This window comes from Anolis sagrei, chromosome 4, assembly GCF_037176765.1.
Source record: "Anolis sagrei isolate rAnoSag1 chromosome 4, rAnoSag1.mat, whole genome shotgun sequence".
NCBI lineage: Eukaryota > Metazoa > Chordata > Lepidosauria > Squamata > Dactyloidae > Anolis > Anolis sagrei.
The window spans coordinates 187,613,523-187,640,237 of NC_090024.1; the positions used below are offsets into that span (position 1 = coordinate 187,613,523).

At 38.8% G+C, this 26,715-nt stretch overlaps 1 protein-coding gene across 3 annotated transcripts in view; it reads left to right on the top strand.

Moving 5' to 3' along the window:
• Positions 1-26,715, top strand: part of ITPR3 (inositol 1,4,5-trisphosphate receptor type 3) — a 137,462-nt gene that overhangs the window by 66,332 nt on the left and 44,415 nt on the right. For all 3 annotated transcript variants that reach the window (XM_060773131.2, XM_067467987.1, XM_060773130.2), the window contains 21 exons: positions 3,602-3,646; positions 5,462-5,604; positions 6,680-6,779; positions 9,160-9,320; positions 10,463-10,604; positions 11,777-11,938; positions 12,205-12,377; positions 13,128-13,247; positions 14,030-14,212; positions 14,374-14,625; positions 14,878-15,022; positions 15,883-16,030; positions 17,129-17,325; positions 17,507-17,636; positions 17,956-18,013; positions 18,489-18,654; positions 20,430-20,594; positions 23,056-23,124; positions 23,520-23,645; positions 24,283-24,405; positions 24,633-24,833. In XM_060773131.2, coding sequence (XP_060629114.2) covers positions 3,602-3,646; positions 5,462-5,604; positions 6,680-6,779; positions 9,160-9,320; positions 10,463-10,604; positions 11,777-11,938; positions 12,205-12,377; positions 13,128-13,247; positions 14,030-14,212; positions 14,374-14,625; positions 14,878-15,022; positions 15,883-16,030; positions 17,129-17,325; positions 17,507-17,636; positions 17,956-18,013; positions 18,489-18,654; positions 20,430-20,594; positions 23,056-23,124; positions 23,520-23,645; positions 24,283-24,405; positions 24,633-24,833 — 3,009 coding nt within the window. The remainder of the gene's footprint in view (positions 1-3,601; positions 3,647-5,461; positions 5,605-6,679; positions 6,780-9,159; positions 9,321-10,462; positions 10,605-11,776; positions 11,939-12,204; positions 12,378-13,127; positions 13,248-14,029; positions 14,213-14,373; positions 14,626-14,877; positions 15,023-15,882; positions 16,031-17,128; positions 17,326-17,506; positions 17,637-17,955; positions 18,014-18,488; positions 18,655-20,429; positions 20,595-23,055; positions 23,125-23,519; positions 23,646-24,282; positions 24,406-24,632; positions 24,834-26,715) is intronic.

A 26,715-nucleotide genomic window follows, 5' to 3' on the forward strand; every position in this document is an offset into this window, starting at 1 on the left:
CAGAATGCCAATGACATGTCCTATTCCTGGTCACAGCCTACCTTAGTGTTTTGGAGGACCTAGAGATTCCTAGGAATCTTCCTAGGAATCTTCTAGGTCCTCTGACACGACTTTGTGATTACTTCCAGGGGAAGTACACCATATGATTGCCTAGAAGACCTAGCAAATTCCTAGAGAGACTATTTTTGACTAGGGTGTGAAACCAGGGATATGTGTTCTTTGGTTACAGAGGTCTTTCTGTAATGCATCATAATATACAACATTCAAGAAGCAACAGCTCTTGAGGCCAAAACCTAGTTGCTTTTTATATACGTCTGTCTGTCTGTCTGTCTGTCTGTCTCTTTCTCTCTCTCTATATATAATTTTTTACTACACTCTTTAGCTACAAAGGCGCTCAGAGTGGTTTACAAAATGTTAATTTTCCCTCAGGCTTACAATATACACAAGATAAGTAATTATACATAAATGTTACATAGACACAATGTTGCTGTGTCTTGCTGTCTTCCTCCTTCCCACTCAATGGCCAGCAGAATGGACACAGTTTTAGGACACAATTCCCGTATCTCCCACTCATCATGAATGGTAGTGTGCTGCCAGGAGGATCCTGGACAAGGTAGTCCAAAAAGTTTTCAAACTCTGCTTGAGCATCAAATAACCACAGTGTTTTTAATTTTTGCAAAGCACACTTTATATTTATAAGCTCACAGACTTGGGAGGTGGAAAACACCAACTTCAGGCCTTGTTTTCATACACATGAAACATGAGGTAGTTCTGTTAATAAGCCATAGCTTACTTGTAAAAATAAAACATGCTTCCACATAAACATGCTTTACATTCATAACTACATTTTCCAGTTCTTCCACATAATGAGGCCAGTGTTCAGTAAAATCTCATGAAGATACTCAGAGTTCTCCTGTATTTTACTTTCTACGTGGGATGTAGGATGTTCATAGACAGACTCTAGTGCACTTTTAGTCGAGCAGTGCTCAACTATAAAAAGAACAAACATTCAGTGTACATGTGTACTGTTCCTGAGAGAGGTCCACAATCTTATTTCTTCTTTGCTTGAACTCTCAGTAAACACAGCATTATGACATATAATGGTGGGAGTTATGCTGAAGTAACTCCATGTGAAAACCACCTTGGGGGAACTTTTCTCTGGCACTATCTTGCTTGCGCTGGTAGAAATGCTTGCTCGTTGACAGTTGGTTCTTCCCTTAGCTCTTCCTTGTTCAGTATGACAGAAATGGAAAATCTTGGGACCAAGGCCATAAACAATATTGTTGCTTGTCTGTCTGTTGTCATTGCTCAAGTCCTCTGTTCAACACTTCTGCCCTATTTGCAGTCTCTTCCAACTTACTATAAGCTCTTTCATCCTGTTCCTTTCTTTACATTAGTTTTGCTTGATGGGGACAGAGAAAAAGCCCTTTTCAAATGTTTGCTCACTATGAGTCACAATCTACTCTCACTTCTAGAGGATTACGCACAATGTTTAGGTAGCTCTAAAATGTGGTATGGCAGGTTGTGGTTCTCCCAATACTCTACTGCCCAAATCCTGGTTCTTTGAGCACTTTCATTATTTAGCAATCTAATCAAAGTAACTCCAATTGTCCTACATTTGTACAGGTATCCCCTGGAGTTTGAGTGGGTATCATTATAAGCCATAGAGCCCCCGGTGGCGCAGTGGGTTAAACCCCTGTGCCGGCAGGACTGAAGACTGACAGGTCGCAGGTTCGAATCCGGGGAGAGGCGGCTCAGCTCCCTCTATCAGCTCCAGTTCCTCATGCAGGGACATGAGAGAAGCCTCCCACAAGGATGATAAAAACATCAAATCATCCAGGCGTCCCCTGGGCAACGTCCTTGCAGACAGCCAATTCTCTCACACCAGGAGTCACTCTTGACACGACAAAAAAATAAATAAATTATAAGCCATGTTGTTTAGCCTAATTATATTAGTGTGGTTCCACTGATTTTAAAGTAAGTATTATTTAGTATATACTTAACCACTAAATTCATCTACAGACAAATAGAAAACAAAAACCACCACCACCAAAGCAACGTAGGAATTTATTGCATAACAGAGGCAAACCACCATTGAAGCAGATTTCAGCTGTGTGCATCTTGTTGGGATAATCCCAGCCTTCATGACTGAATGACAAAATCCATCAGTATTGCCAATTGGGCCATATTTCCGTTACCTACCTGGTGCAATGAGACCATTCTGCTTCTGTGTCAGCATGCCTCCTTTCCCTTTCATTATTCCCAAAGCAGTTATTTAATTGCATTTGGTATTTTTATTAACCATCTACAATTGCAAAATTGCCTTTAAAAGTATTTTTTTAGTTTAGAGCAGTGGAAGTGCAGGAAGCCAGAGTTACAAGGATGTGTGGACCACGCTGTGGCACAGCTAGTTAGTAGCCAGCTGCATTAAATCACCACTGACCAAGAGGTCATGAGTTCAAAGCCAGGCTGGGTCGGAGTAAGCTCCCAACCATTAATAGTCTAGCTTGCTGTTGACCTATGCAGCCTGAAAGACAGTTGGATCAAGTGGGAAATTTAGGTACCGCTTTATGCAGGGAGGCTAATTTAACTAATTTACGACACCATAAACCCTCCCAGCAGCGTGCAAAAGAATTAGGAAGTGCTCCGTCAAAGAACCTAGTGTCACAAGTGGACGATGAAGCGGCAGCGCCCCCTGTGGCTGAAACTGAGCATACCCTCATGAAGCCAGAAAAGCTGGAATGTTAAATTGCCTCTGTGTTTGTCTATATGTGTTGTAGGTCTAAATTACATTGAATGTTTGCAATGTATATGTGCATTGTAATCTGCTCTGAGTCCCCTGTGGGATGAGAAAGGCGGAATATAAATACTGTAAATAAATAAATTGTCAAATTGGCATCATTGTGTAAATGGAGGAATGTGAAATAGTAAGAGTGCTCATGCCATCATGTAGTTGCTGTCAGTGATTGTGTGACTGCTGTGGAATAGTGACTTCGTGTCACAAAGTCCTTATTCTTCATTAGTCTTTTAGAGGCAACTGGGTGAGGAAGGACACTAGAGAAACATTCAGTGTTTTGAAGGAGCAACCATTTAGCTATCTAGAATGGTATTTTCAGCAAAAACTATTGGGGCAACTTGAAGTCTTACACATTTTATTTGACATAAGATTATGTGGATTCTAAATTCATAAACCATGCATACTAGTCTTTAAGACTTTTTGTTGTGCAACATACCAATTTGGCCTCTTCTGTGGAAAGAATTTATGCTAACTTCACACTTATTTTTAAAATCTCTGAGTACTAAAATCCATGGTAGGGAAATGTATAAGACACAACCGTTTTGTGCACAGTAGCAGCTTGCCAGCTTATGCCACTACCGATTCCTACATATTTTTGGTATTGTCACTTTACATTAAATAGCTGATAGATGATGTTTTTGAGATTCCCTGATAGCTGGACTATCTAGTCCCTCTGAGATTTTACTGTCATATCAGAGATAAAGTAGTCTCAGGAAAATATATCTTTTCGTTTCAAACTGGAAAGGTCAAGTTGTCTTTTGTAGTCTTTTTGCACTAACACTGTCTATTTCTTTAACTTTTCAGGAAAACCCCAGTTACAAAGGAGACACAGGGGAACCCAAATCCTCAGTAAGTTGTCAGTGACATTTAACTTGCTTGTGACAGATTAACTTGGAGGTAACATTTTAGTTTTTGCTTTAAAAATGCAGTTTCTATGTTCATTTACATCCCGTTTTCTGTTGCTTTCTATAGGTTGATTACAGTCTATCTTAAGGTGGCTGTCTAATACTTTCTCAGCTCTTCATGATGGCGGTAAACACTTCAGTGGCTGCCATTAATTATAGCAGAAATAGGCAATCTCAGGGGTTAAAGGGTTTCACTAGCCTCTTTTGGAGAACCTTCTAGGCCAGGGGTCTCCAAACGAAAGCCTGTGGGCTGGATGAGGCCCTCCAAGACATTTACTGTTTTAACATGGACCGGGTTGTGGTGCAGCTGGTTGGGAGTCCGCTGCATTAAAATCACTACTGACTGAAAGGTCATTAGTTCGAAGCCAGCCTTGGTTGGAGTAAGCTCCTGACCATTTGTCTAGCTTACTGTTGACCATTGCAGCCCAAAAGACAGTTGCTTCTGTCTAGTAGGAAATTTAGGTACCACTTATGTGGGGAGGCTAATTTAATTAATTTATGACACCATAAAACTCTCCAGCAGCATGCAAAAGAATGAAGAAGTACTCCATCTGTGTCACAAGTGGATGGTGAAGCAACAGCTCCCTTGGTGGCCAGAATTCAAAGCATACCCTCATGTTGCTGGAAATTTAAATAGTCTCTGTGTGTCTGTCTATATATGTTGTGTGTCTATGGCATTTAATGTTTGCCATGTATATGTGCATTGTGATCCGCCCTAAGTCCCCTGTGGGGTGAGAAGGGCAGAATATAAATACTGTAAATAAATAAATAAATAAATAAATTTACCCAGCCTGAGGAACTGTTAACTGGCCCTTGGCTTTAAAAGTTTGAGGACCCTGCTCTAGACTCGCCTCAAGCAACAAATCACAATTTTCAGAGAATCAGAAGTATTATTTTAGTCAAATTTGGTTCCTATTTTTTTTATTATTTTTGCTGTTTTGCAGTGCCTCCAAGCAGTTGATTAAGCACAAAACTGCACTTCCTAGAGATTTCTGGAGATGCAGTTTGGGAGTTTGAGGGAAATTAGTTTTTCTTCCCATTCAGGGTATGTGTTTCAGGGGGTGGGGAGTGGGAAGCAGGAACCTTTAGGGGCAGGTTATGTATGACTTGTAGAAAATAAGATTTCTATTCCTACATTAGAGAAATGACTGTTAGGCATCAGGAAGCCATAGTGCAGAGATACTGTTATTACTGGCAGGCAACTGGAATTAAAGGATGTGTTTTAGCAATAGCAGGCAATTGTGCTGGCCTACTTTTGGAGGGATGAGACTTGCACTGAAGAGGATGGGAGAGAAAAATAATTTAGGAAATGTTTGTCCCGGTTTTTAAAGGACATTTTTTTCTTAAAAGAAGCATGACCATGTTGAGTTGCTGGCTGAATCTCCCAAGACTCTTTCAAGCTCTGGTCTCTCTTTACCTTTGGGTGGGCTGTAGATATGCATGATACTGTACATCATTGATCCTCAACCTGTGGGTCCCCAGATGTTTTGGCCCACAACTCCCAGAAATCCCAGCCAGTTTACCAGCTGTTAGGATTTCTGGAAGTTGAAGTCCAAAACATCTGGGACTCACAGGTTGAGAACCACTGCTGTAGCTAGTTTCTCCTCTTGGCAAGTGGACCAAAGTGCAATTACTTGTGAGACTTACAGTATGAAAAATTAAACCACATTCAGCGTCTTACAAAATGCTGCAGTTATGTCAAGGCTTTGTGCATGCGTCTTGGCTCTGCTAACTGAAATAAAAACTTATTTTGTGACAGCCTGGAACCAGTCGCTCCAGCCGGCGATACACAGGGGAAAAGATCAAGTACCGATTGGTGGCTGTGCCCCATGGCAATGACATTGCTTCCCTTTTTGAACTCGATCCTACCACACTGCAGAAGACTGACTCCTTTGTCCCCAGGTATGTTTTATCTGAAGTGGCATGGAAATACCAGGCACAACTTAGAAGAAGATACTTTGTTTTGCATAGATACATTTTATTATGGTCCAGAGGCCCTTATTACACTGTAGCATACAAGTTATACAGGCAATGAGATTAAGAATATCCCGTGGATAAAATTTGCAAACAATAAAAGCTGCTTAAAATACATGTTGGCTAAAAACAAGAGTAAAAAACTACAAGAAGTGCCGGTGTGTTTCAGCCTCAAGGTATGCAGGCAATTAGATTTTGTTTTGCATGAAACCCATGTTCCAATGTAGAACAGAAAAAGAAGAGGGAGAGTATGTCCACATTTAAATACAATAACTTGCATCCAATAGCCAGAGCCTACAAGGCAGGTCAGAAAAATATTCCTTTCTTCCTCTGAGGAGGGCGGTTGCATTGTGAATCCCTTCTTATCCTTTTTGGCATGAGAGTTTTGTGTCAAGAAACTCATTAGACTAGTTCCAGTTCCAGCTTCTTTATTTACACAATAGGTTTACTTTTCTTCTCTTCCTCATCTTCAGATACTCCTCACTTGAGAAGCTGCTTTAGTTCCATAATATTATACATTAGGGATTGGATGTAATTTAGAGACTGTATGGGTACTCTTCCATTGATACAATTGGAATTTAAGTATTTAACAGTTACAGTCTCACTCTGAGGCTTCACAGGCATAATATTTCCTTCCTTCTTATAAAAGCCATCCTACAAAATCTCTATAAAGAAATAGGAAATGGAATTTTGTGTTTTTATGCCACTGAATTAAATCTTTCTAGGCCATAGAACTGGATGAGAAAATGTAGATTACTCATTTGAAATTTCAAAAATACCCACAAATGCTAACAGAAAGGTTACTTGATTATTTTAAGTGTTTTAAACTATTTCAATTGAATTCTTTGTTTAATTATTTCTTAATATTTATATGCTATGGATTTTAAATTGCATTGTCTCTCAGTGTTGTGAACTGATTTGTGTCTCAACAAAAGCACACTATAAATATAATATTAAAAAAGAAAACAGCACAGAAGTAAAACGTATTTTCTTTTGATTTCAGGAACTCCTATGTTCGACTGCGTCACCTCTGCACCAACACTTGGATTCAGAGTACCAATGTACCCATTGATGTGGATGAAGAACGGCCTATTCGCCTTATGGTATGTTCTTTTCCTTGGTCAAAGGCTGCTTTTCCTGTAAATGGGGAAAAGGCAAAATTGAACAATTGCAGAATGTTTTAGGGGATCTGTGTCATAATGGGGCTAGAGTGGAGAAATCCAGCAATCAATCCTTTTCCAATACAGCACACAGTGATGGAAAGTGTGTAACATCATTTACAATGCTCTAGTTATCTCTCCTGTAATATCTAGTATACTTTTCAAGAAACGCTAATGAGAGATGCCACTATTTTCTTATACTTCTCAGTGTTAGAAGAGTAGTATAAAGTGAACAATGTGTTGTCGAAGGCTTTCATGGACAGAATCACTGGGTTGTTGTGAGTTTTCTGGGCTGTATGGCCATGTTCTAGAAGCATTCTCTCCTGTTATTCCATCCACATCTATGGCAGGAATCCTCAGAGGTTGAGGAGTCTGTTGGAAACTATGCAAGTGGGGTTTACATATCTTGGAATGTCCAGGGTGAGAGAAAGAACTCTTGTCTGCTTGAGGCAAGTGTGAATGTTGCAATTGGCCACCTTGATTAGCATTTAATGGCCTTGTAGCTTTAAAGACTGTCTGGTTGCTGCCTGGGGGACATTAGAAGTGACTCATGGCACAATTTTGCAGTTTCTTTTACAACGTTTTCACAAAGCATGAGAAACAGTATTGTCTAGTCAGGTTTCAGGAGATTCTGAAATTACTATTAATGATTTCTTCCTTCTCTAATACAAGTATTAGCTGCAAAAACAGCTCTAAAAACACTTGCAAGAGATGCTCTGATCAAGGTCTGCTATACAGGAGGGTGCTCTCTCTTTTCCCTGCATTGTAGAGCTTTCCTGGGATGGAAGCTAGGTTGAAACTTCTTTAAAGAAGAATTCAAGCTATTCCAGTAGAGTGTTATATTTCACTGTAACTGCCATGACTCTATATTCATTCTTGGGGAAATGTTGGATATGATTGAAGTGATTAATCAGTTGATTGATTGAAGACAACATCCGATAGAATCTTGTAGCTTGTAAGGCACTAGAGAGATTGACTGAGAATATTAACCACCACCTCTTTAGACTAAAAATCTCAGTATTTGAAGGGATGTTGCCATGGCAGTTAAAGTTATGAGATGCATGGGCTGCTAATGTAGAGAGGAGACTTTAGAACAATCCCCATTCCAGTAATACTAGTAGATATTGCTGAGATAATGAGGACAATAAAATCTGCCCCTACCACAGTGATGCACAGTAGGGAATGGGTGTTCAAAATTACATGTGCCTCCCAGGATCCCAGGCAGACCTTGACCCAAGGGAAGTCCTCCATTTCTGGGTAGTTGGTCACTTGCTTGTATTGCTGTAATAATATATACAATCACAATTTACGTTTCAGTTGATTTATTTAATTAAAATAATTTTCTCCTGCTGCTCCTCACATTTGAAAAAGACATTAGAAGTGGCTCGTGGAACAATTAATGTAATAAAATATACAAAACACCAATCAGCACTTCATACAGTTTTAAGGCCAGCAGGATAAAATCAATAGGAACAAAATGAAATCAAAACAAACAAACAGAAACCACATAACATTGCTTAAAACCTATGGCTCTTGCCTAGATGAGATATTTCCTGGGATGATAGCTTAAAAAGGAGTTAGTTCACAAGAAAACGTGTCACCCCAGAATGGAATTAAAGGTGGTTCAGTGTGCTAGGAGGGTTTGTGTAGGTACCGTATATACTCAGGTATAAGCCAACCTGAATGTAAGCCGAGGCACCTAATTTTACCACAAAACACTGGGAAAACGTATTGACTCGAATATAAGCCAAGGGTGGGAAATGCAGCAGCTGCTGGTAAATGTAAAAAATAAAAATAGATACCAATAAAATTACATTAATTGAGGTGTCAGTAGATTAAATGATTAAACCATTATTCTAACCTTCTTCAATGTAAATGTGCTTATGTATCCTTCCAATAATAACAGAGACAAATAATAAGTGTAACAACAATATTAATATAGTCAAGTAATGTAACTATATCAGTAATATAGTAGTAATAATAAATATATTCATATAATAAATGTAATAATAATAAATAGTGTAAAATAATACATGTAACAACAGCAACAACAGCAACAACAACAGAGTAAAATAATAAATAACTTTGAGTTGAGTATAAGCCCAGAGGGGCTTTTTCAGCCTAAAAAAGGGCATAAAATATAGCTTATATACTTTGGAGGACAAAGCAAATTGCAGAATTAGATGAACATTTTTTTTTTGCTGAAGTTAACTTAAATAGAAAATGTTGAATAGACATGCCAATTAAAAATAGTAAGAAAGTGTTTGAACAACAGCAAGAAGAGTAAAAATGCAGCTCCGATTTCACCAGATTTTTTTTCCAGCTGGGGACGTGCCCTACTAAGGAGGACAAGGAAGCTTTTGCTATTGTCTCTGTACCAGTATCAGAAATCCGAGACTTGGATTTTGCCAATGATGCCAGCTACATGCTTGCCAATGTGGTGGAGAAAATGAATGAAGGATTCCTGAGCCAGAATGATAGGAGGTAAAAGAGTGACCTTTTCTGCTATGTGAGATTCTTGTAGAACATGAGCTGGAAGGAGCTGGCGGGAGAGCATCCATTGATAAATTTAATCAGTACAATTGGTGTTAATTCCATGGCCTGGAAAATAGAGACAAGGTTTTGTTGTGCAATAAGGAATGATATCCTTTTGTCAGGGGAAAACTTTAATATCCATGAGATTATCTGTTTCATATTGCTCTGGATAATATATGTTCAGTCTGAATGTTGCTAAAGCATTTGAGTTGCAGTAGGCCCCCCACCCCAAAGGGTCAGGCATATACCTTGCGATAGCACATATAAAAGAATCTCAGGGCCCCTAACTTAGTGGAGGTCCTGAGAAGAATCTCCTTTTCACTACAATTACTATTATGTCTCCCTAAGGGAAAAGATTATAATGTATAATAACTTTACGAAATCGTGTAAGCGCAACCAGAGGCAAAAGGACATATACAGAAGCCTTATCCCCTAGCTTCCCCCCTCCTACTCTTCCCTCCCTCCCCCCCCCTGCTTTTTCCCCCTTCCCATATCTATCCCAATCTTGTATACTGTATTTTAAAAACTCAATAAAGATTATTTAAAAAAAAAAAGAAGAGTTGCAGTAGGCCGTCTTATTATGCAAGCTCATAGAATGCAGTTTTATTCATACATGAAAAACTTTGAATATCATAGACCTAGGAAATGCCAGGAGAAGTGTTCTCTCAAGGTCTTCAGCACGATTCTATGGTCAACTTCCATCACAAGTTCCACCTGAAGTTGACCATGGAATTGCCCTAGAGGCCTAGAGAGAACATTTCTCTAGGCATTTTCTAAGCGTGACAGAGATATTCCATGATATGCTTTGGCTGGAAGCCCAAAACATAATTAATTTTATATTTTAAAAAAATAGAGTTCCAGATTATGTGAAAAAACATATTATTTGAAAGGTTCAGAAATGGATCCCTCATGAATCCACTGTACTTTGAATGATAAGAACTTAGACAAATAATTAATTTTATGATTGATTTTGTTTTTTTAAAAATTACATAGGGGAGATACTAAAGACGACTGTGTTGAAATTATTAATGGATCTAGTTTTAGGGAGTGGGTTAACTTTTTGATGATACTAACCATGATATTTTTGGCAGGTTTGTGATTCAACTACTGGAAGACTTAGTGTTTTTCGTCAGTGATGTGCCCAATAATGGTCAAAATGTTTTGGATATAGTTATTACCAAGCCTAACCGGGAAAGGCAGAAACTCATGAGAGAGCAGAACATTCTGAAACAGGTGACTAAGTACCATAGTGGAGGATTCTGTAGAGGAAAACAAAAAGTAGAGACCAAGTATTTGTAGCATTTAGTGAAGAGTTGTGGATACTTCTACAGCTAGTGTATTCTTACAAGGCTACAATCTAAACACACTTACTAAGAAATACATTTTGGTGTACACAAACCTTTTGAGTTACTTTAGGAATATACCACAGGCAACTGTTCTTTCTCCACCATTGAACAAGTTGTTTAGTCTACTTGGTGGAATATAGAATGATTTTTCAAATTAGGTTTTAAATCCTCATCTCTCACAATCAGAGAAACTGTTCTTTGTTGTCATTCAGTTTCACAGTGATAGGATTCTAAGGAAGCTTTTTCCCCTCAATAATTTTTCTTGACATTGGGTGAACAGCAGATCAAAAACCTTTTCTGCCTACCGAATCCCCAACTGGAAATCACAGCAGGAAGTGAAGCTGTCATTTAGAATTCCTTAGAGAAAAATACTTCATCTATTAAAATGATTTATCTTCTGACTTTGGTTTAAAGAAAAGAATAAGATGAGATCATAATTTGCTGAGTGTATTCCATTAGTACAAGTGGCAGGCAATTATTTATCACAGATACAAAGTAGTCAACCTAGATAAAAGTATTCAGAAATACAGGCAGTCCTCGAGTTACAAACATCTGACATACAAATGACTCATAATTAAGAATGGGGGGGGGGGGTGTGAGACAACAGAAAGTGAGATAAATCTACCCCTAGAAAGCGAAATTCACTCCTGAAAGAGATACCATGGGGAAATGGTGTCTCCACTGAAGCTTTATCACCAATCTGTGTTTTTCAAAATCCAATTTTCACAGGGACAGAAAGTGAGGTGAAATCTTCTGAACAGGGGCACAGACAGCAAAACAAATGACACAGGGGTGTTAACCTTTCATTATGCTATGAAAATCTAAAAAATAGGAACATATTTGGTTGGAGTTACACTTTAAAAATGTACCTGTTCTGACTTACAAACAAATTCAACCTAAGAACAAACCTACAGAACCTATCTTGTTCATAACTTGGGGACTGCCTGTAAATAAGCACTGGACATGAAATGCCTCCAAATCACTGCCCTGGAAGATGAAAGGGTCTTTGGAAGACGTGCTTTTCAGTTTGACCATTGTGTTCCCTTCTGTGTTGGGTAGATCTTTGGGATCCTGAAAGCTCCATTTAAGGACAAGGGTGGGGAAGGCCCACTGGTGCGCTTGGAAGAGCTATCTGATCAGAAGAATGCTCCGTATCAATACATGTTCCGGCTCTGCTATAGGGTACTCCGGCACTCCCAGGAGGACTATCGTAAGAACCAGGTAGGCTTTTAAATATGGATACTTCTGGCACTAGGTTGCATCTAAAACATTGGGTCTATAAACTGTGGTGCCCTCTGGGCTCAATTAGTATAGTTGATCAATGTTGCTTCTCAGTGGGATTCCATTTCCTCAATGGACCTATAACAGACATGCCATTCAGGGACTAATCTGTTTGGAAGGATTAATGGGTTCTCTGATATTCCTGAATTAGGTTGGAAACATGAACTCAGGTTGATCCATTTATTCAGTTATGAACTTTTCCACAGGAACATATTGCCAAACAGTTTGGCATGATGCAGTCCCAGATTGGCTATGACATTTTGGCTGAAGACACTATCACAGCTCTCTTGCACAATAACCGCAAACTTCTTGAAAAGCATATCACCAAAACAGAAGTGGAGACTTTTGTGAGCTTGGTGCGAAAGAATCGGGAACCCAGGTGGGTGCCATTCTGTTGGTAGTAAGTTAGAGTTTTGGATGAATCCTTTCTTCTGTCCGCAATATTTATTTCCATGTCAAAAGCTGTAGCTTTTGGGACAATCAGTTAACTAGATTTATTTGATTTAAATATTACCAAAATGTCTGCAGTATAGAGGAGTTTGCTACAGATTGCTGAAGAGTAGCTATCATACTCAAATTTTAAGGTACTAAAGAAATTGGAAGGAAATGAAAGGAAAGCTATTTTGCAAAGGAAATTGTTAGCTTCTGCAAAATCTGTATACTTACTGTCTTTAGGATGGGCAAAAAGAATCAATTATATGCATGCTGTGAAATAGTGGTGGAAAAGAATCCAAATAATGATATATGATAGAAATGCTCTTTGTGGATGTATTATATTGCATCTTCCTCAAGTACAAAGCAATTGACACTGAAGGCATGATTGTATGTTTGCAAAACGATTTACAGTTATACAGTCATGTTTCCTTCTAGAAAAATGTCTGATGTTAAAAATGGTCTTACCTGCCTTATAAATATTTGTGCTTGGAGTTCAGACACATTTCCTGAATTTGAAGATATTTCATTTGGGGATTATGTTTTATTAGTACATGACTGTGTTTGATAATTGACAGTTCCAGCCAACAGCAATTCAGAAATTGTATAGCTGGCTGGACAAATGGAAGAGAGAGAGTTCTCTCCTCCCAGTGCATTTTGATTAATAGGTGATGTAAACCTCTTATGTGTATCCTAGGTTTTTAGACTATCTCTCAGACCTATGTGTATCAAATCATGTAGCCATTCCTGTCACTCAGGAGCTGATCTGCAAGTGTGTACTTGACCCCAAGAACACTGACATCTTGATCCAAACTGAGTGAGTATACAAGGAGCCCTTTCTGCTCCAAACACTGGAGCTATTTTCATTTTTTACCCCCTCTTACAAAGTGATGGGGAAATGCTTCAGATACATCTTAAAACAAGTTCCTTAAGATGTTCTTAAGAGTTCTAGATATTTGAGGTTATTATATTCTTCATGTGGGCAGATACTAGCTTTAGCTTTAGTATCATGTAAGTTAAATGCAAACTTCAGATAGTTGCCTTCAGATATTGTTTTTGCTATTTTGGATGAAAGTTCTGCAAATGTTGGCTATTTTTCAAATACAGTTCTTTCCTTGACATGAATGACATTGCATACAGAGACAGTATAACACAATGTTGTCTCTAAAGTGGTCAGGCTATCAAAGAAATTATAGTAAAACCCCTATCTGTGGGGGATATATTCCCAGAGTGGATAAACAAAACCATGTATAATAGTGAACCTTATTGAAATAAAGACTTTCTGAACCCAACTTGCCATACGATGTTCCTGGAAAACCTAGAAAATGCCTAGATAGGACATATCTTGTTTGGTGTGGATAAATGAAATTGCGGGCAGTGGTCCTGGGCATATTGAGGCACTTAGATGGCTAGGAAATTGTTAGTGGAACCCCACATTTAAGCTGTAATGCAAGTTATAAATATAAATGGTTCAGTATGAAAAAGAAACACAGATGCATAGAGAAACTGTCATTAACTGGCATTGAACTGGTCCAGGACAGGTTTCTCCTTTGAAAGTTCGGGAACAGCCTTTCAGTCAATGTTCTTTATGCTTTTTAGGTTGAGACCTGTGAAGGAGATGTCACAGACTCATGAATACTTGAGCATTGAATTTTCTGAGGAGGAGGTTTGGCTCACCTGGAGTGATAGAAACAATGATCACCATGAAAAGAGCATTCGGCAGCTAGCTCAGGAAGCACGAGCCGGCAACGCTCATGATGAAAATGTTTTGAGTTACTATAGGTAAGAAGTGCTTCTCATTTTGGTCCTAGTTGTTATAGTGCTATTGGCTATGTCTGGCCTAGTTTTTATTAATTTTTTTAAAGTATATTAATAGAAAGACGAAATTAGTGGTTTCCTTTTCCTCTTTTACTGTTGCTCCTGATTACTTTTTCCTTGCACAGGTATCAGCTGAAACTGTTTGCCCGTATGTGCATGGACCGGCAATATTTGGCTATTAAAGAAATCTCCAAGCAACTTGGGGTGGAGCTAATCTTCCTTTGCATGGCAGATGAAATGTTGCCCTTTGATCTTCGAGCCTCCTTCTGCCATCTCATGCTCCATGTCCATGTGGACAGAGATCCACAGGAGAAGGTGATGCCTGTGAAATTTGCGCGTCTCTGGACTGAGATTCCCACAGCCATCACCATCAAAGAGTAAGGCACATGAAACAAGAGGGGATGGGGCGAATACAAGAGAATATCATTTAGCACATTCTTCTAAGTGTCCTCTCCTTTTCACTAGTAATAGTACATGTATGGCATAGGTGTAGTAACCTTGTGGAAAGCACATGTTTGTGTGTGTTCCCATCTTCATTACCATCAAAGTAGTTCAGTTGATTCTGGAAGACTAGAAATTGCGCTAAAACCATCGCTTGAACTTAGTCAGTTACTCCCTTTGCTTTGCAGCTATGACGCCAATGTGAATAGCTCAAGGGATGACAAGAAGAACAAGTTTGCCAGTACCATGGAGTTTGTAGAGGACTATCTCAACAATGTGGTCAGTGAAGCAGTACCTTTTGCTAATGAGGAGAAGAACAAGCTCACTTTTGAGGTGAGGAACCTATCTATGCTATTTTGTGCTTGCCTTTGAAAAATGATCATTGTAATCAAATGTCGATTTCTATAAAGAAGTCATATTTTGTGTTCTCCATGTGCTTTATGTGTTTCATTTGTTTCTCTCCATTTAAACTAGCATGTTAAAATAATCTGATAATTTTCAATAGAGTGGAGAAGTGTATTTATACAAGTATTCATACAACACTCAAATAATACATTGTGAAAAGAAGCAATTAAGTCTTTTTTCCACCGTGCAGTCTTTGTAAACTGGTCTAAGTGGTATCTGATATATACCTATTTACATGTATCTTCTGTGTGTGGGAGAAAGAGTAGAAGAGAGAGAAAGAGAAATGAATATGCAGAAACCTATGCCTCCTAAAATCAGTTCTCAATGTAACAGAATCATGTAAACACTATTTCACCCCCCTTTAAATCAGGCAGGGCAACTTTGAACAATTTGCCCCCCTCCCTTTTTTTGCTCCTACACCACACGCAACAGTGCACAAACACTTCTAAAACTTTCTAACAGTCCATGTCCAGGATTTTTTTACATGAGGGAAGCTGCATCTTGCTCAAGTTTAAGGCTATTGTTGCTGGACCTCTCCAGAAACATAAACTGATTTTTATTGTTTGGTAGAATGGGCAAAGGAATGCATGCAGGTTGCAAAACTGCATTTTGCCCACTCCTTTAATAGACAAGCAAGCTAGTATCAGTTTTGACTTTTACCAACAGTAATGGGATTGTTTTATTTGAGCTCTGGAATTTACCAAAAACGACAGAGGGGGACCAACACCACTTTAGGGTGCTAGTATGTTTTGATCTTCTCCATGTGATTGAGTCTGTTTTGTTTTCAGGTTGTCAGTCTTGCCCACAACCTCATTTACTTTGGCTTCTATAGCTTCAGTGAACTGCTACGCCTGACACGAACTCTGCTTGGGATCATAGACTGTGTGCAGAACCCTCAGCTGATGATGCAAACCATGTACAATGATGATATGCCTGGTACGTCCAGTGAGGTTTTACTGAAGATGAATCTTATTGTGCCAGGTTTTGATAAATTTGCTCACTTTGTCTCAGTATGAAACAATGCTTTGAATGTGATTTTCCTGCTTCTTGACAGGGAGTTGGACTGGATGGCCCAAGAGGTCTCTTCCAACTCTATGAATCTATGATTCTATGAATTAATAACAGATATGGGCACAATGTTGATTTTCTTTATTTATGTGAGCTGGAATTTTTGAATGTGAGTTCAGCTTACACACCATAGTCATTGGTACTTTTTGTACTTTGGAAATGAATAAATGGTATAATATATATAATTCAGTTAATGTTGATTGGACAAGGAATGTACTACTTAAGTGCTTTGCAGATATATTCATTCTACTTTGACATGTCCATGTATTGTAGTGTTGCATCCTGCAATTAAAATGGATTTAATTGGCATTGTGACCACTTGATATACACTACATACTCAACACTGTGAAGATGCAAGCTATTTTTATTGCATTGTAAAGTTAAGTCAATAAAAAACCACCCAAATAACTGTACTGTAAAAAGGCATTGTAAAACTGGAGAAAGTTTAGGAAACTAGTAGTTGCTTAATACATTATTTTTATTTGATTTGTTTATTATTCTTCCTTTTTTGATAAAGATCACCATGGCCTTGGGTTTCCTCTGCCAGTGGTATTATTTTTGCAATCACAGAATCTAGGAAAAACTCTATAGATTATTTTTTGAACCAGATTTCCCAAAATTCCCTTATGATGGCAGAGGAAATCTAGGAGTTGCAGTCTAAAAAATTAACTTTCTGTGTTCTGAGGGATGTTATTTAAGGATTAGCAAAGATATCCATGTAGTGGATAATATTGTTGAAGAAGTTACCAGCAGTACATCTATGAAACATAACCAGGAATTTTCCACAAAAATGAGTAAACCTCTTTCATTCAACTTGAAATTAATCTCTGATTCACTGTGAGCTTTGGGAAGATTTTCACTCTGATTCTCAGTGTGGCTGTAAATGTGCAGCAGAGAGCCACTGCCAATATCTCAGTCCAACTAAGATGAGCTTGAACCTCTAGTTGAATGCGGTTGCTCTTTCAGGAAAGAATGTCCGGAGATCGATCCATGGTGTTGGTCAGATGATGTCTACTATGGTGCTGAGCAGGAAACAGTCTATCTTTGGTCCCTCAAATATGAATGCTGTGGTAGTTCCTGAGCCAGCAGAGAGGGGAAGAAGTACTGAAAATGAAAATATCGTGGTGATGGAAACAAAGCTAAAAATTCTGGAAATCTTGCAGGTCAGTGTTAAGTTGTTGTTTTAGAGACCCTATAGTTTTTGCTTGCAACCATGTGACACCATGGCTGCTTTTTGGTGAGCCTTTTACTGATAGTTTTGGGATTTTCTGAGGGGAGGGAGGAAGAATGAAAGGTATGTGGATGGCATAGACTGAATGTCATATGCTCTCTCTTCTTCCTCAGTTCATCTTGAATGTACGTCTGGATTACAGGATCTCCTATTTGCTCTCTGTCTTCAAGAAAGAGTTTGTAGAGGTCTACCCTATGCAGGATAGTGGGGCCGATGGAACAGCTCCAGCCTTTGACTCCACAAGTAAACCTGGATTCTCATTTTCATTTTCTTTCTGTTTGATCTGTTGAAGCCTCATTAGCCAATACATTATCTAAAAGTAGTTTGGTATTTCACTTTTTGAATAGAAGTTGCATACTTTGTCATCACAGTGTCAATGGGAATTATGTATGTTATAGGACACAACAGAAAAGAAGGAAGGGCATGTTATTCGACCAACAATTGGGGGCTAGGGCTGCATCAAGTTCAATATTTTAGTTTCTTTTTAGTCTCCTTGTTCATCTTCTGTTTGTATCTTCATGGCACACAGTATTATTTACTTATGCATGTTCTCTTCCGGCAGCTGCGACAATGAATTTGGATCGGATTGGTGAGCAGGCTGAGGCCATGTTTGGGGTTGGGTGAGTTCTTATTAGTTCTAACTCTTCCATTAATCATCTTAATCACCCTTTTCCACAGAGTTTGTGTATTTGTGGAGAAAAAGAGGCATAAACAGCAAGAGAATTCAATTTTTATTGCTAGCAACATCATAGTTTAATGGTTGGTCATGGGAGAAAGATTTCAACATGAATAAGACATATTCCTTTGCTTTATATTTGTGCTTTTACATATCTCTTGCTGGGCTTGATATGAATTATTAGCATATTGTTTCATCTCACTGTGTATTTTTTAAAATATATATAATTATCTACATATTCTTGTCTAACTGTTACTGAATTATCTTGAAATGCTGCATTATTTTTTCTGATATTGTGTCCTGATTTGGACATGGTTTACCATGGGAAAGCAGCATACAAATGACTTGATGATGCTTGCAAATGCAAGTGGTTGCTTGGCGCATTCTGATTTCTTCCCCCTCACCCAACTTTGCTGCAGGAAAACAAGCAGCATGTTAGAAGTGGATGATGAAGGTGGGCGGATGTTCCTCCGTGTGCTGATCCATTTGACAATGCATGACTACCCTCCACTTGTCTCGGGTTCTCTTCAGCTGCTTTTCAAACATTTCAGCCAGAGACAAGAGGTCCTACACACCTTTAAGCAGGTAATTTCCCACCCTCTGTGACTTCCGCACATCTATTTTTAACTTGTTTAAGTGCCTTCATCTAATTTTTACTAAATGGCATTGATCAGGAAGCTGGCTTGTTCTCCTTCTCTTTGCTTTCTTTTTAGGTACCGCCTCTCCTTAGACCTGTCTATGGACTAAGAGCCCAAAAATGCCTTTATGCTGTGTGCATTCCATAGTCTGGTCCACTTGATGGCATCAGATTAGCAAGGGGCTGTATCTAGTATTTAATATGAAAAATACTAGTTAAGCAGGAGTTGGTTACATAATACATTGACTGATTTAATTGTAATGTGTCATTCTTCTGTTTAACACTGATCAGTTCCCTTGATGTGATGGCAGTAATGACACAAAACCAGCAGCTATTTTTAAAAACAATCCCACTAAATGGGAAGCAGCAAACAAAGTTCAAAAGAGTCAGTTGTAATATTTCATTGCTGGGATATTTTGTAATCTCCACAGGTCATAAATATTATTTTTTAGTATTTATAAGGCTTCTGAAAAACAATACACTGTGCAATAATTACATTAGAATTATAGAATCATAGAATCCTAGAGTTGGAAGAGACCTTGTGGGCCATTCAGTCCAACCCCCTGACAAGAAGCAGGAAAATCACATTCAAAGCACCCCTGACAGGCCATCCAGCCTCTGTTAAAAGCCTGCAAAGATGGAGCCTCCACAACACTCCAGGGCAGAGAGTTCCACTGCTGAATAACTCTCACAGTTCTTCCTAATGTTCAGGTGGAATCTCTTTTCCTGTAGTTTGAAGCCATTGTTCTGCGTCCTAGTCTCCAGAGCAGCAGAAAACAAGCCTGCTTCCTCCTCCCTGTAACTTCCCCTCACATATTTGTACATGGCCCTCATCATGTCTCCTCTCAGCGTTCTCTTCTGCAGGGTAACATGCCCAGCTCTTTAAACTGTTCTTCATAGGGCTTGTTCTCCAGACCCTTGATCATTTTATTTACCCTTCTCTGGACACAGTCCCGCTTGTCAACATCTCCCTTAAATTGTGCTGCCCAGAACTGAACTCAGTATTCCAGGTGTGGACTGACCAAGGCAGAATAGAGGGGTAGCATGACTTTCCTGGATCTAGACACAACACTTCTATTTATTTAGGCCAAAATCCCATTGGCTTTTTAAACTGATACATGACATAGTTGGCTCATATTAACTTATTGTCCATGAGGAAAACAAGACAAATACTGACTCAAAACCTAAAGTCTTAAGGAATTAATGAGCACTAGTACATGATATCCACACTACAGTGTTTTATCTTTATTATCCCATTTTTGTGCCAGTCTGACATTGGACTTCTCAAGCATAATACAACCATTCTGTGCATGAAAGATATTTTCTTCGAAGCGAGAATCCTTATTCATATAGACCAAGAGTGGGTAAAATGTGGGTGATGGGCCATACACGATCTCAGGCTTTTAATGTTACCTCTTTAATCCTCATGGTGAATGGAAAACCCCAACATTTGAATTTTATTTGTGTATATTTCCAAGATTTGTGCTTTTGCTGAAAAAAGGGAAAAGCAGGGTTTGCAGCCTAGAATTCTCCCTACCAGCAAAAAGAGAAGTAGGCCTCTGTATAACTGGGGAATAAACATAATTATTATTGAAAATGTATAAAATTGTAACTTAAATGTAGCATATGCCATCTTTAATAGAACTAGCTTTCCATCTTGGATCATTTCTCTTTACTTCTTCTTCTTGAATGCACTGATGTTCTTTGTGGTATTTCAATCCAGGTCCAGCTACTTATCTCTGCTCAGGATGTGGAGAACTACAAAGTGATCAAGTCTGAACTGGATAAGCTGCGCATGATGGTGGAGAAGTCAGAACTTTGGGTAGAGAAGAAGGGCAGCTCCAAGGGGGAAAATGGACAAGAGGGAGAGAAGAAGGAGAAGAAAGAGGTAGAGTCTGAGCAGCTGCAGAGAAGACAATGCAAAACAGCTCTAGAATACTGGTTCAAAGATAGGGTGATCTTGAATTCAGTCTGTGCATTATGTGACAGAAAAGTTGGGTTTATCTCTGTGTATAAAACTCAGTAGGAAACAAATCCCACTTTTGAGATTGTACAACAAAAATAGGATGAGAAAGGGAAAATTAAGTATAATATGGTAAGGGTGATATGCAGTGCTAACAATGCAACCCTTGAAATGTTTGAAAAATGCAAATAAAACTTTCATATGGGTGCAGTATTCCAGCAATGATGGCGATAATTGCAAAGCTCATTGAAAATGAGCTGTAATCACTAAAGTATAGTTTCTGAAGCAGATGCCATTGTTCATCTATTTATTTATTTATTGTGTCAAAACTCAATTGAAAATACAGTTATTTTTGGAAAATGGCATTTTTAACCTTTTGGAAAATTACCTTTTGTAGATCATAACTTTTAGAAAAGCACGACCTTTCAGAGAAGAGCCAAAAACCCTTTAAAGTAGAATCTTTTCTTGTGGTATACAACCATATATAATTTTGCAAGGCAGTGGTTTCAAGTGTTATACTAAATTTTCCTTGACTAGAAGCTGGTCACTTCGAGTGCTTCTTATGTCGCTGTAACAAAGTCCTACATTGTGCATGTGGTAGGACCCGGACCGCATTGTAATAGGTGGTCTCTGGTTTGCTCTTCTCCACACTCGCATGTTGTGGACACCACTTTATAACCCCATTTGGCTCTCCATCTTGTGGTACCAGAGCGCAGTCTGTTCAGTGTTTTCCAAGTCATCCAGTCTTGTGCCCAGGAGGGAGTTTTTCACCTGCCATCAGCCACTGATTGAGGTTCCGAGTTTTAGCCTGCCATTTCTGGACTTTCTGAGGTGTTCCTGTGAGTATGTCTGTAGATCTTAGGAAGCCTTTTCTTGATTTGGCTTGCTGGCTGATATCCGAACAGAGGATGGGCCGGAGATACCAATGCTTTGGTCCTTTCATTGCTATGTGCTACTTCCCGGTGGTGCAATACCGTCTAAACAGTGTGATTTCTCCAGTGGTGTAGGGAGCAGGCATCCTGTGATAAAGCAGCATGTCTCATTAAGAGCTACATCCATTGTTTTAACATGGTGAGATGTGTTCCAAACTGGGCATGCGTAGTCAGCAGCAGAGTAGCAAAGCACAAGGGCAGATGTCTTTACTGTGTCTGGTTATGATCTCCAGGATGTGCCAGTCAGCTTTCGTATGATATTATTTCTAGCACCCATTTTTTGCTTGATAGTCAAGAAGTGCTTCTCGTAAGTCAGAGCATGGGCCAGGGTGACTCCAAAGTATTTGGTTGCTTCAATGCTCCAGTGGGATTCCTTCCCAGGTAATCCTCAGAGCTCGAGGTGCTCCAGTGGGATTCCTTCCCACGTAATCCTCAGAGCTCGAGGTGCTTGTCTGTTCTTAAGATGAAAAGCACACACCTGCATTTTAGATGAATTAGGAATCAGCTAGTTTTTCCTGTAATAGGCAGTAAGAACACCTAAAGCTTTGGAGAGCTTCTGTTTAACCATTGTTCAACTGATATATAAGAATCTCGTCTATTTGACGATACAATAAACTCATGTGTAGAACTATTTAACTAACATAGCTCTGTAACTTATATACTATGTTCTGTGATGTTTTCCATCTTTCCTTTCCTTTTTCCCTTTTTAAATAGTTTGTTAGTTTTTTCCTCTCTTTTTGGAAAACAAAACTTGCACCAAAAAAAGAATTTTGATATTTCTCAGTAGGACTTTTACAGTTCATTCTCTTTTACTATATATTTTATTATTGGATGCATATACCTTATTTCTAAACACTACACATCTAGACATACCATACTTTATCCTATTTAAAGTATACTCTTATGTCTTTTAAAGTAATGCATGAGTTGCTTCTGAGGTTTTAACTGAATGGTGCAGTGCAGTAATTCATGTAGTTACTCCAGTGAACAAACAACAGGAAATTCTCTTCCATTGTCTGTTTACTGACACCACATCCAGTTTCCAGAAGCTTTTAATGATCTATGTAAATGTCATTAGGCTGGAGAGGCAGAACTTGTTTTGTTGTGCCAATATAACTCCAAAATATCCAGTTTGATCAGGGTATAATAGGGATCCCCAAGTTTTACTTTTGCAGATTTATAGGACTGTCCTTCTCTGAACAGATTGGTCATAGCGATTGTGGCTTCTAGGGAACAAAGTCCAAAAATGTCTAGGGACCAAAGATTGGGAAGCACTGGGTTTTGTTTTGTTTCAGCACTGCACCTTTTGTCCCAAGAAGAGTAGTTTACATATCATTATAAGCCAGTGTGGCATGTAACTGATTTAACAGTACGGTTTGGAAGGATGTTTTTTTTTTCTTTTTCAGTTATGTTCAGTCACTTGAATTATCTATCTCTTTCTCTTCTCTTTCTAGAGTACTGCAGATGAGGAGCCTGGAACTCCTGGAGAAAAAAGCAGTGAGAATTACCAGCTGGTGAAAGGGGTAAGCAGTTTCATCTGTCACTCTCCTTAGACAAGCTGTCAGAAAAAGTGGGGAATCATTCAAGCACAGCACAAATAAGAGAACTGGGTTACAGAGCCAATTATAGCCTAGTTTCGATAAGCAAGGTCCCACAAAACAAAACTATGTATGCTGCATTGAATCATTTGAAGAAATAAGAATGAAAAAAGAATGAACAAATAAACAAGTGAATTGGGATACTTCAGCCATAAGGGAGCAGACGAATTTGCATCCCTCTTTTTCCTAGGGTAAGGACATATGGAAGTGTTTCCTTTTCCTTCTCCATCTCTAAAGTCTGAGATAAGACTACTTAATACTTTCTTCCTTTCCCTAATTTCTATTCCACCTGAGTAGGCTTTTTCTTTGTTTCTCTCTAGATTCTGGAACGGCTGAATAAGATGTGTGGGGTTGGCGAGCAGATGCGAAAGAAGCAGCAACGGTTGCTGAAGAATATGGATGCTCACAAAGTGATGCTAGATCTGCTTCAGATCCCCTATGAAAAGGTGAGAAGAAAGATGGATGGAGATCAGGTGTCCTGATGGGGGCAGAAGACTGCCCTGGGACTTGAATAAAGGGATAGGACACTGGGTCATCATGCCCAACCAGAGATTAGAAATAATGCATTACAAGTGCTTATGTGTCCTGGGGTGTAATTACCAACATATTTCACTTTAAAAATAATATAAAAACTGGTAATACTTTTATTTTTGAATAATAAATGACATTACTCAGTTTTTCTAAAACATTGCCTGCATGTGTGTTTTGTAGGAGTCATTTTTGGATATTTTGTTTGTTTGTTTTAGATACATTTCTCAAAAGATAAACAAATCAAGATATATGAGTCTGCTTACCTACTGGGAAGGCTATATATTTGCCAGATGAAAAATGGTCTTCAGATGTCAATGGAAATATCTGGCTCCATTTAGTCATATAAGATATAGTATACAGAAGCAGAACCTTCCTTGCACTTTTTGGTTGTATCTGCTAGCAAAATGGAGGAGATGTCTGAGTTGTATGTTCGATTATAATTTTAAGGATCAAGGAACTATCAGTGATAGTTTTCAAAGATTTTGAAAAGTAGGGACTAGGCCAGAATCTTTGTATGAAACATTTACAATGTATTTTCTTCTTTGCATGCAGGGTGACACCAAGATGTTGGAGATTCTGAGATTAACTCACCAGTTCCTGCAGAAGTTCTGTGCTGGCAACCAAGAAAACCAAACCCTTCTACATAAGCATCTCAACTTGTTCCTCACCCCTGGGGTAAGAGAAAGGGAGCAAGTAAAGAAGGTGGGGAATAAAAGTACAGTTCTATCTAAGTAGCCAGGAATTCTCATAGATCATCTGCTTCTGGTGAAGCTTGATCATTGCTGCATAGTTTATAAAACAGATAATAGTTCTATTGCCTCCTTGGGGTGTTTGGGTCAGATAAGGCTGTATCCAATGCAATCCATTAGGCAATGAATAATATCTCCTCCTCCTCCTTACAGTTGCTGGAGGCAGAGACAATGCAGCACATCTTCTTGAACAACTATCAACTGTGCTCAGAAATCAGTGAAACAGTGCTACAGCATTTCATCCACTGTCTAGCAACACATGGGCGCCATGTGCAGTACCTTGACTTTCTGCACACCATCATCAAGGCTGAGGGCAAGTACATCAAGAAATGCCAGGACATGATCATGACTGAGGTGAGCTTCCGTGAAGATTATCAAGTGAGAAAGAGGATACAAAATGGGAGATCAGAATACAGAAAGACGAGAGCACTGAGAGGAAGCTCTCATACCAGTAAGGGAGCTGACATTGCAGGTTAGTTGAGGAAAATAGACAGCATCAGAAGTAGGTTTACACCAGGCTCAAGAAACCAGGGATGAGGATGGATCAACCAACTATAGTTCTCCTGTAGCATCAGAGTAAAGATGATATGCTGTTGGAAAGTTTTGAAGGAGAAACTGGCTATGTCTGGCTGGGTTTGTGAATATATGTTATGCAACCTATAGGACATGTAATAACAAAATCCTAAGCAACCTCCCCTGGGAGTGGGAGATGACTTTAAATTGGCTATGATTAGATATTTCTCAGTCAAATGTCAGATGGTTAAAGGGCGAAGTTATTGAACTTCCTGCCATGTCTTCAGTAGCACACATATGTAAATGTATATCTACATAACCTATTGAAAAACTAGAATATTTGACAGACATGTAGCATACACATTGTAGATTCTATACCAGGGGTCTTCAAACTCTAAACAGAGGGCCAGGTCACAGTCCCTCAAACTGTTGGAGGGCCGGATTATAATTTGAAAAAAACATGAATGAATTCCTATGCACACTGCACATATCTTATTTGTAGTGCAAAAAGCATTTAAAAACAACACAAGAACAATTTTAATAAAATTCATTACTATTTCAATGGGAAGTGTGGGCCTGCTTTTGGCTTATTAAATAGGATTGTTGTTGTTGTGTGCTTTCAAGTCATTTCAGACTTAGGTTGACCCTGACCAAGGGCTAGGTAAATGACCTTGAAGGGCCATATCCGGGCTTCGGGCCTTAGTTTGAGGGCCCCTGCTCTATACGTTGCTTGATATAGTGGCAAATTAAACTTTAGAACACTTGTTTGAACAGAAATTTTATTTTGCCTCAAGTACATGTAGAAAAGTTAGTATTCCATTTTGGACCTTATGATGTCTGTAATTCCCTTTCACTTCTCTTGCTTTATTCTGTTAATATGAATCATAACAGTAATAAAGCAAGAGAAGATAGAGGAAGGGAATTACAGTAAGGACTGGGAACATGCTAGAGTAATGGTGTTCGAAAGTTTAAATATAGTGGGGAAAAGTCAAGGTTTATTATCATAGCCCATAAGGGACAGAATGGACAGATTCAGAATTAGACCAGCAGAACTAAGTTCTTATCAAACCTAAGAAAATATCCCATCTGCTCTTAAACCTTTTCCATTATCTCTGTTGTACTGGAGACTGTGATCTCTCAAGCTGATGCTTAATTCTTCAAACAGTATTGATTATATAAAATCTGTAATGCTACATATGCAAGGTAAGCAATAAAGCAGCTCCAGAAACATTTGTGGAAAGGTATAAAACAGTTATCTTTGATATCTCATGCGGGTGAAGATGTAACCTATCTAGAAGTGCTGTTTCTTATGTTTCAGACCCACATCCCTGTAATTCCATTATTTGGCCTGGACATCTAAACAATGTAGTAGCCCAGCATGGAGATGGGATGCTGCATAGAGTGGAGTTATGACCTATCTTCAAAATATTTTGTCACCAATGCCTTGTCTAGCCCTCAAATCATTGCTCACAGACAGGTTGTACTGCAATGTTCTGAATGCCCCCCACAGAAAGATGTGCTATTTCTTTGAAGATGCTATGCTGTTAAAATACTATCCTTTCACCAGATCACAGGCTTTTGAAAGTGGTTTTTGAATTGAGTATTTCTCCCCAGTTGCTTTGATCAGCAGGCCATACGTAAGTTATATTTAGACACTTCTTCCCTGACAGTTGGAGGAATGATTGCACTCTTCCAGTTCTGAGCCTGCAGAGGTCCATGGAAA